Source organism: Myotis nattereri (assembly GCF_964212035.1).
Source record: "Myotis nattereri genome assembly, chromosome: 7".
NCBI lineage: Eukaryota > Metazoa > Chordata > Mammalia > Chiroptera > Vespertilionidae > Myotis > Myotis nattereri.
The window spans coordinates 26,016,595-26,035,322 of NC_138082.1; the positions used below are offsets into that span (position 1 = coordinate 26,016,595).

The window sequence follows — 18,728 nt, forward strand, 5'->3', positions numbered from 1 at the left end:
TGTCATAGGTTCGCCATCACTGCTATACAGTATTTAATTATTAATTAAGTTCCCTATTTTGGCTAATAATGGACACGTGTGATGACCAGTGAGAGGTTTTGGTCAGCACAAGATAAGCAGTCGGGCTGTTTGAACCACTTAGTTGATTTAATCACAGTCAAAATAAAGGAACACTTTATCCTGCACAGTGTGAGCAAAGGTGAATGCCTAAGTTCTCGTAAGATTTTTAGAAATGTTGAGCATTGGTTTGTAATCTGTGGTTAAAGAAGAGTGGAAGTTAAAATCGTTGTCTATATTTATGGGTCAGGGATCAAGCTAGGTGCTAATATTAGAGAGATGAAAAGAAATGAGTTCTCTCGCAGAACTCCGAATTTTGAAGGAAAACGCTCTTCACCAGATGTCAAGATGTGGGGAGGGTCCACCTCGCTTGTGTCAGGAGTGAGGGAGCAGCCTCTGACGTTCTGGGAGGCTCCGTGAAGCCACAGGATCCTGCAAAGTGCTACCTGGGCTTCACACTTTGGATTTTTTCATTTAGGTCCTTTTGGCTTCATATTTGAAGATTCAGCTGAGTGTGTGTGTGTGTGTGTGTGTGTGTGTGTACATGTGCAAGAGAGATCACTAATACCCAAAGCTATTAAAAATTAGTTCAATGCAGCCTGTTTGTTTTTTTTTTTTTAAAAAGAGTGCATAATGTAAGTGCAAGTTACAATGTATTAAATGACGAGTTTATGAAGAAGCAACAACGTCTAATTCAGAAAAGAGATTTAAGTCCTTTTAAATGAAGTGCAAGAGGATTCTGATGTACAATAAACAAACCTAAAGAAATCACCGGAGAGAAGCAGACCCAGGCTTCCCTGACAGTTTCACCATTGCTCCCTACTTCCACACGGGGGCACCAACGCCGCCTTACCTTAGGATCTGAAGGAAAATACATGTTTTAAATAGCCCTTATTCAGTATAAGGCCGGCCTCTGCCAACAGACTGTGGGAAGGAAGTGAGAGCTTTGTGCTCCAGCAATAGCAAGCTCCTTAGAGCTGGTCCCCCCATAGTGAATGTTTCTTGCCTTTGCTGGGAACATCACCCAGTGCAGCCCCTACCTGCCTTAAAGACATAGCTCCATGGTCCCTCTTGTCCACCTTTCTGAGCCTCCCACTCATCTCCCAGGAGTTTCCATAAAGCCCGATGCTCAGCGACACCATGACATTGAGGGATTTTGTTCCAGACAAATGTAATGTGTCTGTCTCCCCCAACTGAACCACGAATTGTGCAAGAACAAGGACCCTGTCATTCATTTCCTAAAATCCCGCCTAGCTCTGTGTTCAGTGTACAGTCAGTGCTCACTAAGTGTCTGAAGAAATCTCTTCAGGCTTTTTTTTTTTTTTTGCTAAGATAAATAAAACCTCTGATTGCCACTTGTAGGACTAAGATATTGTAAGGAGACATGAAAAAAAAAATAAACAGAAAAGACAAAGAAAGGTAAGAAATGCATAGCTTAGAGGCAATGAGGCACACGGGGCGCCTGCCATCAGTAACTGCCATAAACATGCACCCATTGTCCATCCACGTGTCTTCCAATACACTCACCATCCACCTACCCATTCATCCTTTTTTAAAATATATATTTTTATTGATTTCAGAGAGGAAGGGAGAAGGATAGAGAGAGAGAAACATTGATGATTAAGAGAGAGTCATTTATCAGCTGCCTCCTGCATGCCCCACACTGGGGATCGAGCCCGCAACCTGGGCATATGCTATGACCGGGAATTGAACTGTGACCTTCTGGTCCATTGGTCGATGTTCAACCATTGAGCTACACTGGCCTGGCCCCATCCATCCTTAGATGCCTACTTATCAGGTGCCACGTATTCTTTTAGATAAGAAAATGAAACAAACAAACAAACAAACAAACAAACCCTGCCCTCAAAGATCTGTGTGTCCTTGGGGTGGAGGCTGACTAAATAAACCCAGAATAGTATAAAGCTGCAGTTGTAACAGCTGCCTCGAGTGAAAGCACTCAAGGATGTGAGAGCAAATAAGGGGAATCTGACCTGGTTGGCGAGGTCAGGTACGGATGGGTTCCTTGAGGAAGTATGACTTAGTTGAGCCAATGGCTATCAAAAAATAGCTCACGCGTGAACATTTGCTAAGTGCCAGGCACTCTGCTAAATGCTTTACCTGTGTTATTTTTATCCTCATAACAACCTTAACATTGATATAGCTATTCTAGTAGTATCACTATGATATCTCCATTTTACGGATGAGGGCATTGAGGCACAGGGAGGTTAAATAACCTTGGTGACACAGCCAATAAATGGCAGAACTGAGATTCAAACTCAGAACGTACTCTTTTAACTGTTATGTTCTTCATGTGACAGTGTAAAAAGGAATAGGCATTAACAAGGGGAAGGGAAGTGTTCAGTAGGTTGGGGTCCAGTGATCTAAACATACGCCCCGGGTAACTCTCATGCAGGTATGTCAGGAACCACACTGAGAAACATGCCTGAAGTTCCCAAAGTTTTTTCTTTGAGCATCTTCTCTCTGTTGCGTCTCTTTTGCTTCCACTCCTGTGCCCTCAACTCTCCCTTCTATGAAAAATGGTTCCCAAATCTACGTTTCTAGACTTAAGTTTTCTCTGTTGTCCTGGACCTACCTCTCTTCCTGCATGTTTTCACCTGGAACTCCAGTTTACAAATGAACGGGTTTAAAACGCCAATGTCAGACTTGGCTCAGTCTCATGGGAGAAGAGACACAGGTAAACAAGTAATCATTATGCTGTGTGGCAAGTGCTATCATGAAGGACATAGAAGAGGCACAATCATATGCCCATCAGAACTGGAGAGGAGGCACCCGCTTCCTGAGAAGGACATTCCAGGCAAAGGAGACAACAGATACAAAGGCAGGAAGGAATGAGTAGCAAAAATTTCAAAACAGACAAGGGCCAGTGCATGAGGTTTCTGGGGATGAGATGCAGTGAGGAAAGAAGAAGGTCTGCAGGGCTGTAGTCTGCTCTGCTGCCCGTGCCACAGGGGAAAAATCCCCAAGGGACACGAGTGAGGGCACGAAAAAGGAAGGAAGGCAGCCCGAGTTGTGGGCCCTGCTCAGAAAGAAAAGACAGACCAGCCCGTAGGGTCTTGGCCTTTGCCGACAGAAGGGCCACTGGACTTGCAGACACGTGTTAGGATCTTAGAGTCTAACTCACGCTTTCACTCACAAAGTATAAAATCATACAAAAGGTTGCCCAGGGCGCCGTGACCACTCACCCCTGGTTTCATTTTTAACCCACGCGTTGATGGAATCACAGGCGGCGGCTGGATCCTTAAAGTTCACATTCCGGACTTCGCACTGAAACACATCTTTGTTCCTGGTAATAAAAGGCACTTCGATTTTAGAGCCATTCTTCACAAACATTGCATTAGCCACAGTCACAATATCTTTATTCTTCTTGGAGACGATGGCCTTGTTGATCTTCTTTAACGTTTTACCAGCTCCTAGAGGGGAAAGGAGAAAACATGGCAGTATTTCCACAAGAACTTTGAGAAGTTATTTTTCAAAGTATCTTCTATCTTATGGCAATAACAATGGTATAAGCAAGATAATATGAGCAGTGTTCTCAGTGTCCTGGTGTTAAGAAAAGGGTGGGGGGGTGTAATTAAATAAAGTACAATTGTTAATAGGTCTTAAAAATCGGTCATGCTTCAAGCATCAAATCAGGCACATTGAAGGCATTTTCAACACCTTTCCCATGTGGACTTCATTCTCTTGGGGGACTTTCTTGGTACCAGGTGGACAGGAAGATTGGTAGGCGCCTCAATTATGTAGCCATGGAGGGATACATGAAAGGAATCTTCCCAACCCATTCTCTTTCTCATTTAACAATAGTGACTGCTATTTCCTTTCCAGCCAAAGATTTAACAACATGATTACCTTTTTCTATTTTGGGAAGAAAAAAAAAGCATAAAATAAGCATTTGAAAGACTATAAAAAAAATGGCCATGTGCCATCATCCACGAACAATGATTTTTACTTGATATCAAGCTCAAAAAGTAAAGGGATTAATTTTATGGCAACATAAGCTTTATTTTACACAAGCCATCCATACGTGCTCCACTCAGTTTTAGAGCATGGGAAGGAGGAGAATAAGTTATAAGGATGCAATGTGTTTCTGTAGAGAGCTTGTATTACAGATCCTTCTCACTCACTTTGCAGAATGACACTATCCTAAAATGCCCTGCAAGTCTTGTCACTCTGAGAGCATTTCTTCTTCTGGCTCTTCAACAAAAATTTTTTTATTGATTTTATTAGAGAGAAAGAAAGGGAGAGGGAGAGAAACATCGATGAGAGGGAAACATCAACGTCGACTGGCTGCCTCCTGCACGCCCCCTACTGGGGATTGAGCCTGCAACCTGGGCAGTGCCTGACTGGGAATTGAACCTGCAAACTCTTGGTCCATGGGATGATGCCCAACCAACCGAGTCACTTCTTCTGACCCTTTAAACCAGGGCAGGGAAGAGACGCCTAAGCTCCATGAAGAGGAGGTCCTTTGGCCTTTGTCAGGTTTCTCAGGACTCTACCCCTCACACCTTCTGTGGGGTAGGACTGGATGGAGGGAGCTGGCCCATTTCATAAGTCAGGGAGCAGCAAATGTCAGAGGCCACATCCCAGCTCTGTCCCAGTCAGACATAAGGCCTCCTCCACACGCCCTGGTCTCCTGCTGGGAGAAGATCAGAGCAGATCTCTCCTCTTTTGCCCCACACAGTCCTGCCTTCATCCTCAATGAGAGCCCCACACAGTCCTGCCTTCATCCTCAATGAGAGCATCACTATTGTGAGTTCTCAGAGGCAGAGCCGGAAGTAAGGCGGAGCCTGAATAACCACTCGGGCTCCCTGGGATCAGTGTATCATGTCAACAGACGTCACAGAGGTTTGGGAGGAAGAAAAAGTGGGGTGGGGGTGGGGGGGTGGGAGGTGGGCGCTGCCCACAGGCCAATATCCTCAAAACTTTAGAAGTACTGCTTAAAATGAGTGTGGCTCAACATTAAAACCAACAACCAAAATCCAGTTGCTGTTTTGGAATTGGACTGGCACACAGACGGCCCTGGGGAAGGCCCTAAATTCTAGCCGTGACTCACTGTGAAGTTCTAAGCCACCAAGAGTTCCCGAACTCCCGAGCGAGGGGCAGAACAGTGTGTCCCAAGTATTATTCTTTCCCTGCTCCGACAGGTGAACAAACTGCAAACTCGTGCCGAAGGTTAACGCTGTGTCATCCAGCAGGGGGTCAGGCATTCGGTGCCGGGAGCGCTGGAGGCCACAAGGAGACCATCGCCAACAGGACCCGAAGTGCACAAACCTCACCTCACTCATATTCCTCTCCAGCTGAAGGCGTCAACTCGGTCAAAGCCAGCAGAGGTGGAGGAGCAGGGGCAGGGAATGGTCACTTCCCCGTAAAGTTACTACGCTGTGAGAAGTGACTGGCTCAGGGCACAATGCCTGGAAGGCTCTGCAGCTGGCCCTGCACCTGGCCCCCGGCAGCGTGGAGGAGGCAGGTAACCCCGGTGAGAAAACCTGAGTTAAAGCAAAACGACAGCGCTGGGACAGAGGAGCTCTAGGTTAGGTTTAAGTCCGTCGTTCAAAACAGGTAAAGAAAACTATGCTTTTTCCAAGAACGGGGCCTCACTTAAAAAAAAATTTTTGGAGCCTTTTATTTTGAAATAATTTTAACTTCACAGGAAGTTGCAAAACAGTGAATAGGATGGTCCCACATACCTTTCACCCAGTTTCTCCATTTGTGACATTATGTATGGCAATGCCACCACCAGGAACTTGCCATTGGGACAGTCCACAGAGCTCATTCCGATGGCAGTGTGTGTGTGTGTGTGTGTGTGTGTGTGTGTGTGTGTGTCTTTATGCAATTTTATCCCCCAGGTAGATTCACGTGTCCATCACCCCAGTCAAGACACAGAAGGGTCCCATCACCATAAGACTCCTCGTGCTGCCCTCCACGGCCACGCACAACCCACCTTCCCAGCTGGCATTTTTAGAAGTGCATTCACAGCCATAAGGCATTTTTAGCCCTGTACCCCATGAAGGTGGGGGCGATGGGCAGTTTCTCTTTAGAGATGAGAAAACTGAGAGATCGAGGGTTTGACCCAAAGCCCCACGGCTACGGGCTAGAATCCAGCTCTCCTAACTTCCAGCACCGCGGCACCTGTGCTTTAGAGCAGAGGACTTAAGCCCCGGATGGCACCAGGGCTACAATGCTGGCTTCTGGGGCTTTCAGAGAAGACCCGGCAAGGGATCCCCAGACTCCTGTCAGGCCCTGCGTCCAGAGCCCACAGCACTCACCTTTCACGCCGTATCGCATCACGGAGGTGAGCTGCGCCTTGGTTCGGCCATCGGCCCCCAGCTGCAGCATCCCCAGCACAGACGCGATCCCATGGGGGGAGATGACGATGTTGTCCTGAGGCCGGGACTTGACAATCTGGTGGAAAACTTGGATCCCTATGTCAGAGCCTAGTTCCTCCAGAGGCTGAGGATTAAACTGGAGGCACACGGAGGGCAAAGTCACTGTGACCACGAGGAAGAGGGGGAAATGCCAAGACATGGTTCCTGCTGGCAAGGCCAACCTGAAAATTAGATTAGAAAAAGATCATTTAAATGCTACTGAAATGGCCACTTTGGGGACTACTTTGTGCTCAACCTGATGTGATTTACCTTACCCAGCATAACTGAATACCTTCTTAATAAAGTTAAGAAGAACAGCACAGATTACATTGGTTTTGACTCTGTGTTGTTAGGGGCATGGGGAGGGACAAGAAGGGAACTTCTGCTTGGTGCGTCCCCACTAAGCGCCAGACACTATTCTAATTGTTATTTATTACTCATAGCCACTGTCCATCCAATTAAACCAACATTTACTGAGTGCTGACTGTGTGTCAGGCCCTCGTCTAAGCGCTGGGCATTCAACTGTAAAAAAGGTCGGCAAGACCCCTGCTCTCCTGGAGTTTCCATTCCAGAGGGAGACAGAAAATAAACCAGGAAGCAATAAAGGAGTCAGAGAGGGATCAGGGCAGGCAGGAGAAAACAGTGATGCCAGCAAATGACAGGCTGGTGAGGGCCACATTAGACAGGGCAGCTATCCGAAGAGCCTCCTCTGCAGAGGGAACCCAGGTGGCGAAGCCTGAACGATGGGAGACCTGGCAGGGCAATGAGCAGGGTGCGTAGGGCCTGTCAGGCAGGCGGATGGCAGGGCAGAGGCCCTGAGGTGGGAACACACCTGGTGGTGGAGGTCGGGTGGCTGAGACATAGAGAACTTGGAGGAGGTGAAAAGAAGGAGGGGCAGGTCCTGAGGGGCCTGCAGAGCCTGATCCGGCTCTTGGATTTCATTCTAAGGAAGAAACCACTCACATGGCTGTGATTATCATATAACTACACACCGTATACCTGATTTTCTCACATGAACATATGCCTTTCTTAATTAAAGAATTGTTGATTACAATAAATTTAAGGGACATCCTTAAATCTACAATGGGGCAGGTCTTCTCGATACGGTGATTTTATTACACGGATATTCTCAATGATGGTGATTTTATTAATGTGCTTTCTTCCTTGATTACCCTTTACTGAGCTCTCTTGGGCTGTGAGAAATGAGGAGTGGTACATATGTTTATGGAAAAGCAAATACTTTCATTCAATAAGAACCTCAAAGTGGCAGCCAGTAAAACAAAAGCAAAAATCGTGATATGGCTAATTTGGTTCCTCCCTCTGGACTGAAGCTCCTGCTAAGCACAAGCTTCCCACGAGGAGGTGGGGAGTGTCTGCAGAGAACAAGAGAGAGGGGAGCCTCTTAGGAAATAGGTGCCAGGAGTGAAGGGGAAGTTAGGTCTCTGTGCTCCAGGGAAAAGAAGGGGCACTGGGCCCATCAGTAGACGAGCGGATAAAAAAGCTTGGTACATGAAGACAATGGAATATTACTCGCCATAAAAAAGAATAAAATCCTACCTTTTGCAACAGCATGGATGAATCTAGAGGGTATTATACTAAGTGAAATAAGTCAGAGAAAGACAAATGCCATACAATTTCACTTATATGTAGAAACTAAAGAACCAAATAAACAAAAAATAAAACAGAAACAGACTTGCCCTAGCCGGTTTGGCTCAGTGGACAGAGTGTTGGCCCACGGGCTGAAGGGTCTCAGGTTCCATTCCCAGTCAAGGGCATGTGCCTTGATTGCATGCTCGAGCCCCAGCCCTGGTCAGGGTGCATGCAGGAGGCAAACAATCAATGTGTCTCTCTCATATGGATGTTTCTCTCTCTGTCTTTCCCCCTCCCTCCCAATCTCTCTAAAAATCTATGAAAAAATATCTTTGATGATGAAAAGAAATAAACAAACAAAAAAAAACTGAGACAGACTCACAGATACAGAAAACGGACTGATGTTTGCCAGAGGGAAGGGAGGTTGGGGGGCTGGATGAAAAGATGAAAGGATGTAGTTATATAACAGTCATGGAGATGTAAATCACAGCACAGGGAATATACTGGTAGTCAATAACATTGTAATAACTATGCATTGGGCCAGGTGGGTACTTAAAATATTGGAGGGAAGGGACCACACTATAAAACACACAATTTTCTAACCACTATGCAGAATAATACTGAATGTAAACTGTAACTGAAAAATAAAAATAAAGTCTTAGAGCTAAAAAGGGCTTTAGAGATAGAGAGAAGAAAGAAAGAAAGGAAGGAAGGAAGGAAGGAAGGAAGGAAGGAAGGAAGGAAGGAAGGAGGGAGGGAGGGAGGGAGGGAGGAAAGGAAGGAAGGAATAAATTAGGGCAGCATTAGGCAAACCAGCATTTGGTGTTTCCTCACTTTTCTTTCTATGCGTGTGTCTCCTTCACCTCTAGATCATAGTAGATGGTCAATAAATACATGTGGGATCAAACCTGCTGGCTTACATACTTCCTGTTTTTCTAATTATTTTTCATGGCATCAAAATCATATTTATTGAGTGTGACTGGGAAAATGATTGTATTGAGTCACTGTTAGCGCCCAAAACTTTCCAAGGAGGGTAAATTCTTTGGGGTGGAAGAGGGCTGGCAGCCAGAGATCCCGCCTACCACCCCCACACATAGGGCCACAAGGTGAACACCCAGGCCATCATTCAAGGTGATGTTGCAATTTTTTTCACACATTTTAAAAAATTTAGAGCATTCAGAGTTTCTTCAGAGCTTCACAGTAAAATAATTGCGTAAAGGCAGCCTGTCTACATTCAAAACAGCGAATTGACCTACATACGCTCCTTCTGGGGGCTTTCCTATGGCCAGAGTGGCCTACTTTGACTTTGGCTCCTAGGACTGGCTCTAATACCACTACAATCCCGAGTTTCTCTCTGCCTGTTGGACATTGGGGAGCTTCCAAATCCTGATTATGGAAGCTTTCTCATTTTATCTAAAAATTAGACACTTTGTCCTCCCTCCCTCCCTCCCTCCCTCCTTCCTTTCTTTCTTTCCTTCTTTCTTCCTCCCTCCCTCCCTCCCTCTTTCTTTCTTTTTCTTTCTTTCTTTCTTCCTTCCTTCCTTCCTTCCTTCCTTCCTTCCTTCCTTCCTTCCTTCCTTCCTTCCTTCCTCTTCTTTCTTTTCTGGTGATAAATTTCCCCTTTAAAATGAAGTAGACTAAAACCCTGTGGGAAACTGATGGCAAAGTCACAAACAAGTCCCAGCTTAGAGGGCACAGTCCTCTTAGCATAATGAGGCTTGATCTTATAATAGTCCTTAGATCTTACCTGGGAAGCTAATGGGCTAAGGGAAGTGCAGGAAGTGTAACTATGGTCAAAACAAGTGAAACTCACAAGAACTGTGTAACTATGGTGACCACTGCCCTGTTTACCTCTCACTATAAAAGGTTGGTGCAGCCTGAGCACCAGTGGAAGTCCTTCCTCCTGACTCCTGAGTTGGACTTACCCGCCTAGTCCCCCAATATTCCCAAATTATCTCGTGTCTTTTCTTTTTCATTTGTGTGAGGCTCTTCTTCCAGATCCTGAACCATGAACCACGCGGGGCATGGAGGGAAACATTTACAACAAAACCCATGCTAAGTATAAAACAGTTTGTACAATCTTGGTTACAAATGGTCAAATTCAGTGCCTGGCGCCAACTTCATCAATCTAAATTGTTGACCCCTGCATTGTAATCTATTCTGGCTTCCACCTTCAGCATGCCATTGAATTTATACACCCAAGCCTCCCAAAGAAATCCTCCTGGATTAGCAAAATTGGAATGTTTGAATCTGCACACTCATGAAGGACATCAAATTGGGTTTGCCCCTTCTTGCTTACAGTTGATTCACTTAAATGTTATGGATTTCTGTAGAAGATTGTAAAACGGGTATAAAGGATCAGTAACAGTTGGAAATTTAACAGCTCCAACGTCTCAGAGTCGACAAAGACAATCTTCCGAATAAATTGCCATCTTATTTAGCATCATTTTGCTCGGTTATGAATTTTTTTCTAAAAGAACAGTTCCATTATGAAGTGGGGGAAGGCTGCCATCGGTGTTTTGCTTGGTTTCTTGGATTTGGGACTTCTGGGAGATGACAGGGCAGCAGGACAGTGTCAGAGCTGTGCAGAACTTGGAATCAGAGCTATTTTTGATTGATATTCTGGGCATCACTTCTTGGCCTCCGTTTCCTAGGCTAAATGCTCACTCGTCTGAACTCACCTGGCATATGTACATGTCTGAGACCAAGCTTTTACTTCTCTCCAAAGTTCTGTAGCCAGGAGAGTGGATATTGATGCACGAATACTTTGGGCTTATAAAATTCCTACTACAGATCCCTATTCATGTCCAAATAGACAATCTTTTACATGGAATAACTGGTTGAAGTTCAGGCTTTGAAATTCTTAGCCTCTAGAGGACAAGGAGATTCTCGTTATGGGAAGAACATAGTAACCTCCTGTTTGTTTAAAAGAAATTAGACTTTAAACTTTCAAGTAAGAGAGAAAGAATAAAGATGTTGCTCAACTGTATTACATAGCATCCATGTTTCCATTTCTTGAGTATTCTTTTCATAACAGTAAAGAAAAAGATTAAGTTTTAAGTCACCAATGGAGGAAGATCATAAACCTGTAAATAAAGCCATGGTTATAGGCATGTCCTTCCAAATGTGGGTTTCTCCTTCCCCACAAACTTCTAGTTTCTCTTCCTCCAAAGCTTTCCTTCTCCGTGTGGAGAATGTTTTTGATATAACTGGGTACTGCTTTGAGTTTTAAGTGAGATTTAGTGTAGTGAATAACCATTGGTAGTTTTGCAGATGCCAGACTCCTGGCGCATCCCTATGTCTATAAATGCACCACCTGTCAATGGTAGGCAGAGCACCACTCCCATAGAACCCATGACTTCAATCGTCACTTCTACCAGATGATGCTCAAATCTGTAGTTCAAATCCTCAGCTGAATTTCAGTGCTATACTTCCAACTGTTTGCTGCATATTTTCACCTGATTGCTCAGAACAATATCTTGGCCTGTGAAATCTACCAACCCTTATAGGGTGGTACGTCTTGTTGCTAGCCCTTGGTCTTGCTCACATCCAGGCCTTTGCTTTTCTCCCTTACCCTCTACCTACTAAGCACCAGAGTTCCCCCGACTCCGTCCATGGCCTGTGGGAAGTTTCCCTGATTGCCTAGATAGGGCTATTCACGCTCTTCTCGGAATTCCCATAGCATTTCCTATCTGCCCTCTCATTTTGTTTTTTCAAGTATTTTTTTTCCTGCCAACTAGACTGAAAGCTCACAGAGAGCAGGGCTATGGGACTTTAGAATCCTACTGTGCCTGGGTCCAGCCCCGGGGGTCCAGGGGTTCCCAAAGGTGTGGATGGAGTCGGCGAAGAATGTTTTACACGGAGACAGCGTTCAGAACTCTCTAGCTCTCTCTAGTCTCCGTGGATCTTCCTGTGCCTGGCTGAGGCCACAGAGAAAGATCCCGAGGCAAGCTGAGCCTTTATTTTTATAGTCAGAGGTAAACAAGGTAGTGGTTACCAAAGTTACACTGTTCTTATGAGTTTCACTTGTTTTTGTTCTTGTTGCACTTCCCTCAGCCCATTAGCTTCCCAGGTAAGATCTAGGGAGCCTTATAAGGTCAAGCCTAATTACGCTAAGAGGACTGTGCCCTCTAAGCTGGGACTTGTTTGTGACTTTGTGAACAGGTCAGTCCAAGGTTTAACCCTATAGAGGCTCCCCACACTAATGCCCACAGGGTCTTAGTCAATTGGTAGGTACTAAACCAGTTAGAAAATGTCACATACATCTAGATTGAGTTATTCTCAGGAAAAACAAAAATGAATGGGAGTTCCAGTAACTCGGAGTTCTCATTCCTCAGGCAAACATCCTGCACAGCAACCACTCCTCAGGGCTGGGTGCCTGCTTTCCTATAAGCCTCAGCTCCCTTCACTCCCTGTTACCATCACTGAAGACATCCCTCTAGGTTGGGAAAGCACTGTGGCCAGACCCCTGCCCTGAATGAATGCCACTCCATTGACCAATGAGAGACTAGGAGAGCCAGTCACAAAAGAACCTTAGTTTCAACCTAATAAATTCTTGTTTACAAAATAAAATAAATTTTATATGTGACATATGAGCTAATGAGATATCTGTCAGCTCTATTTACTATAACAAATAAGATGTAAACAGTTTGGGGAGAAAAAACACTAGAAAGACTCTTCAGGCTCCAACTCTTAGCCAGATGACTCACATCTGTTTTAGGCGGCCCAAGGGTGTCTCATAATGGAAAGAACTACATGCCTTTCATTCTCTAAAACTGTCTAAAGCAATACATTATTATATATATATATATATTTAAAATCTTTATGTCATGAAAGATTTCAAATATATGCAAAAATACCCCTCCCCCTAGTACCCAATATCTAAGTAATTATCAACTTATGGCCTATTTTATTTCTTTTAAAATCAAAGGCTATTTTGAAATAAATTCTAGACACCATATAATTTTAAATATCCAACACATACTCTAAACCTGAGGAATATATATATATATATATATTTTAAATATATACACACACAATATTATCCCACTTGAAAATTAATAATTCTTTTATATATTAAATATCTAGTTGGTATTCAAATTTCCCTGATTCTCTTCTTTTTTAAAAAAAATAATTTATTTGAATTAGGATCTAAATAAGGTCCACATATTGCAATTGATTGATATGTCTCTGTCTTTTAAAAAGTCTTCCTCTAGCCGAAACCGGTTTGGCTCAGTGGATAGAGCGTCGGCCTGTGGACTGAAGGGTCCCGGGTTCGATTCCGGTCAGGGGCATGTACCTGGGTTGCAGGCACATCCCCAGTGGGAGATATGCAGGAGGCAGCTGATCAATGTTTCTCGCTCATCGATGTTTCTAACTCTCTATCTCTCTCCCTTCCTCTCTGTAAAAAATCAATAAAATATATTTAAAAAAAAAAAAAGTCTTCCTCTAGTTGCTGTATTTTTAATTTTTTTTTGGAACTTTTGGTTGAAGAAACCAGGTTACTTGTCCTGGTGAGTTTCCAACAGTCTAGATTTTGCTAACTGCATTCACGTGATGTGTCTTCTGTACTTCCTGTAAATTGGTGGACCCGGAGCAGGGGTCTGCATGCTCGTGGGAAGATGGGGCCACACTTTGATTTGTCTGTGGTTGTGTTTAAGCCTCACTACAACAGAGACTACGTGACCAGCAAAGCCAGAAACATTCACTACTTGGCTCTTTGCAGGAAATCTGTTACCTCTGCTCTAGGGGCTAATCAGATTCAAATTTCTTTTTTGTTAGGAATATTTCATCCAGGTGTTGGACCTGGTGCTGGAAGAAGGAAACAATGCCATTTTTCTTTCTTTCTTTCTTTTTCTTTTGTGAGCTTAGCAGCTACTCATAATCATTGCTTAAGTGCATTGTTTTATTAGGGATTGCCCAATGGTGCTATTATAAGTCTGTTCCCTCTGCATTAGTTGGAACACTTCTATAAAAAGTAAATTTCCATAACCCATCACATGGTTATCCAGAGGTTCAATGTGTACAGCAAAGGCAGGATAAATGCTTGAGTCATTCCCTATATTGTTCTCACACAATACGTTGGTTACCCAGTATTTTTAGAGTTAACCAGAGGGATTTTTTAATTTGTTTGTTTTCTTAGTATAATTACAAACTCATGTTTTTAAAAATATTTTAAGGGCCTCGATCCACTGAAATTGTATTATCCTTATTGATGTTCAAGAGGAGCTTCCTCAGGTTGGCTCCTGAACCTTTCGTATGACCTGTAGTCTCATTAGATTCGTTTCCTGGTTTGACAAGATGTTCCCAGCTCCTTTTGCCCATTTCTGTCCCAGGTGGAATCAGCCACTTTTCTAGGGGTCTCTGCTTCCTTTTAGAGGGAGACAGACTTTAGAGACCACAATCTGAGTATGCTCACCTAATAAACTCTAAATCAGCTCTGGGCATACTGGGCATTGCCAATGGGGAAAGTCCAAAATGCATTTGCATCACTCTCTGGACTATATCCAAATATTGAAGTTCAAATCATGAAAGATAGACTGTTTACTTATGAATTGCTTTGCCTCCCATGGCAATACCACCCAGGGGAGGCACACTGGATGATGAAAAGCTGCAGGAGTGAGTTGGGCATTGAAGTTGGGCTAGAATATCAAATAGAAAATTCTTATGCGAAGGCAGTGAGTCTTATCCTGAAAGTGGGATTCCCAACAATGCAAGTGTCTGAAATGAACAACTGGCACACAGTATGACAAGGAAAGTCCCCTAATTTATCTCGGGGGGGGGGGGGGAGGCGGGGGGGTATGCCAACCAGCCCCTGCCCCCATCAAGCACTGAAAAGGCTTTGATATCCTTCTGGTATCTGTGATTCTAGGATCCTCATTCTTAGTACCTAGAACCCTGTATTATTCTGCCTTTGGGCTAACTCTTCCTTCTAGAGGGGCTACAGGAGGTAGAGAAAAACAGTACATCAGATCATATGAGAATCATCAGATTCCCCAACAGTTTTTTTCATGACAGCTTTTCTTCTCAAAGAAATAAATGTGAAGGAAAGGTATTGGGCCGCCAAATTGAGACTTAGTGGCCTTAAGTAGGATTGACCTTCCCAGCAGCCATGCCAAATGTTTCTCACCATACTCTTACCAACAGGCAAAGGTCTAACTCTTCAGGGTGTCTGGCAAGGGGGGTCTCTGTCTAGAGACCTTCGGGGGTTGACCTGCAGAGATTAAGGCTGATCGGGAAAGTGACAGGAGTTAATGCACAAACAATTGAGGTTGAGCCTCAAATATGGTCCTGGAATGGCCAGAGGACTCTGGTCTCTCAGGCCTCTACAAATACCCGAGATACATTCACCCAACCCTGTCTTCATTTTCCAAACATCTTCCGCATTCTCTTAAGGCGGAAAGTTAGATGAACAAGCAAAAGTGAAGTGCATTTTGATACCTTGGGAAATGTACTGAGTGGTATCCGAATGAGTCAGCATCTTTAAAACTTCAGAGAAGAAACAGGAAATACTAACTGATCAAAGTGACTGCAGCCTGGGGGTTTTAAATGTGCTCTTTCAGGTTACTGGGGAGAGGCTTAGAGACCTCAAAGTGTGTACTTGATCTATGATGCTAATTAATGTAGCCAAAAATGAACTTTAAAAGACTCAGGAAAGAAATGCTCAGTCACAGAGGTGTATGGCAACAATGTTTAAAAGGTTCCTCCAATGAAGAGGCATGCATTTTATTAAATATACTTGAACTGACATCCAAATGCCTTTTATCCACATTTATTTATTTATTTCTCTCTCTTTCTATTTAATTTATCTTTATTGTTGAGAGTATTACAGATGTCTCCCATCATTCATTCTTTTTTTAAAAAAAAATATATATATTTTTCTTGATTTCAGAGAGGATGGGAGAGGGAGAAGGAGATAGAAACATCAATGATGAGAAAGCATCATTGATCGGCTGCCTCCTGCACTCCCCACACTGGGGATTGAGCCTGTAACCAGGGCATGTGCTTTGACCAGGAATTGAACCATGACCTCCTGGTTCATAGGTCAATGCTCAACCACTGAGCCATGCTGGTTGGGCTATCATTCATTCTTAAATCTCTATTGGGCTGAAGGAGGAAGGCTATGAGGAATAAGGTAATTGGGGCTTTGTTAGTTGCCTTTTAAAATGCAAGTTTATGAGACATTTATTCTATTTTCCTCTAAGTGTCAGGGAAAATTAACCTAAGGTTCAAATCCCATTCTATCAACTAACCAAGAGATCCAGGGCAACTCACAATCCTTATCGGCCTCAGCTTTCTCTTGTACCATATTATAAATCAATTTTCAATGGTGGTCATGGGAGTTTCATAAGCACAAACAGAAAGATAGTCAACCCTAAGGTAGTAACAAAAAAAAGATTTGGGTGTAAACATGTTCACTGTACAGTTATATCTAGATGCAAAATCATTACAATATTCTTTGCAATAAGTAATTGCATAGCAATTATCATTGCAACCTCAATTTCCAAGGGAAGGAACACTGTGGGTGATCTTTCACCAGCTTTGTGCACTTCTCCTTTAGCTTCTGGGTGCTTTGACATCAATAATTTGCACCTGTCACCTTAGGAGAATTGCTACTGGGAGTTGTAGCCCATTTTCTTGGTGGACTTTAGGTGGCTGGGTGTTGACACATACCATTCCTCTACCCCAGAGGCCAATAGCCACTGACTGACTACTGGTCCAGGAGTCTGAACGCCCAGCTTCTTTGCCTCAAGGTGGCACAGAACTCTCCAGGATCAGGCTGAGTGTGGGCCTTCACTTGATATCTCCCCACTTGATTGGCTGATCCCCTTTCTAACACCTACTCCCCCACTCTCTTACTCTGTCACCTGGGAACTGTTCCCCAATGAATGGTTTGCACTTTATTCTTGGCTCAGGAATTCGTATGGGAGACCATGACCTCTGACATCCAACAGTAAGGGTCAGTTCATGACATCCCTCTAACACAATATCACAAATATATGGTAATATATTCTGCATATATCTTAATTGAAAAGAAAGCTATGCTATAATTAACTATGCAAAAATTCTACACAGGCACAAAAAAGTCTAGAAATATGGATATAAGATATTATCTCTATATTTAGTTCGGATGGTGGAAATATGAATATAATTTATTATTCTTTATACTGTTCTGGATGTTTTACAAAATATATACAATGAACACATTACTTAAAACAAGCAGCCCTTTTCTGGTTATAAAAACACAGCAGCAGGAACTCAGATCAGCTGAAATGTGTAGCAAGGAGGAGCAGAAAAGCCTACAGAGCAAAGAACCGTGGTTCAGTAACAGGATCATAAAAACTGGAATGAAAAGTGCAGTTGCTGGAAAAACAGAGAGCTGAGAAATAATACAGTGAGAGCCCTTTATATACAGTAAAATGAATGTTACACCCCCTTACAACCCACAGACCACTCTACATTGAGTTTTTTTCAGTAAGGGGTGGTTCTATTTTGATGCACATGACTGGAACCATTCATGTGACTACATCTACACACTAGATGTTTAATGGCAAGGATTATAGTTTATTCATTTTTTTTTTAAGCCCTGAGTTTAGCAGAGTATCTGGTATGTAGTAGAAACTCAATAATGTTTATGAAATAAATTGTAGTTCAGTGGAAATGAACTGATTTCATTCTTATTTTAAGCAGCAGCAATTTTTATTGCTAACTTAAAAAATCCCAACTTACTTAAAACTTGTGGAATGCATTCTCAAGTACTCAGAATTAATGGCCACCGTTTATGGAATGTCTACCATGTGCCAGACCCTGTACCTGGAGCTTTATATATTCAACATCTAGCTGAACCCTTGACTTAAGATGCAGGCATGAGTATTTAGATGCTATAGATGTTGACAACAGAGGTCCGGGAAAATTAAATAACCTGCCCGGACCATACAGACCGTACAAGGTGAAGAGATGTCTGAATGGACTCTTAGCTGGTATGTCACACTGCTTCTTGTGATGGAGTTTAAAGGGTTGACCAAGGCAGAAGTGAGGAAACACTGCCTTCTTTCTACCTCTCTGTCCTGTGCTTACATCACCAGTGTCTCGGAGTAAACAAGTGACCACAGCTTTACAAGGAACAAGAATGGAACGGAATGTTTGTTACTCCAGTGCAGTGGTTTTCAGCTCGGAGGGTGCTCCGCGCCCCCCGGGGGGCATTTGCCGATGTCTGCAGACGTTCTGGTTGCCATACCTGGCAGGGAGTGCCACTGGCATCCGTGGCTTGAGGTCAGGGTTGTTGCTGAACATCCCACGATGCACACGACAGCTCCTCACCACGGGGAATTATCTGGCCCCAAACGTCCGTCAGTGCCAAGTGCCAAGGATGGGAAACCCCATTGGCCCACAGGAAGGTGCACATTCCACTCTCCCCCCAGGTGGCACACGCAGGTCCCGCGGACTTTCCTTACTTCAGAATCCAGGCTCCAGTCTGAAGTCACACACTGCTTCCTGTCAAAGCAGCTACTGCATTGATGCCAATTGTCACCATGGGTCCCCCTGGAATTTCCACCCAAGGCTTCTCTATGTGGGAGAGGAAGGAATCCAGCCCATTCCCCTTAGTGGCTCCCAGAAGGGAGGGTTTAGTGACCAGTAATGAAAGCTCTGAGCGTCAGCCCCCTTATCAAATCAGGTTCCTGGACAGCCTGTTGGAAG

General features: G+C 43.8%; 1 protein-coding gene across 1 annotated transcript in view; it reads right to left on the reverse strand.

Moving 5' to 3' along the window:
• Positions 1-18,728, reverse strand: part of SERPINE2 (serpin family E member 2) — a 54,252-nt gene that overhangs the window by 12,750 nt on the left and 22,774 nt on the right. Inside the window, exons 2-3 of the mRNA XM_081095500.1 lie at positions 6,342-6,622; positions 3,261-3,488 (exon numbers count right to left, since the gene is read on the reverse strand). Coding sequence (XP_080951626.1) covers positions 3,261-3,488; positions 6,342-6,600 — 487 coding nt within the window. The 5' untranslated portion in view covers positions 6,601-6,622. The remainder of the gene's footprint in view (positions 1-3,260; positions 3,489-6,341; positions 6,623-18,728) is intronic.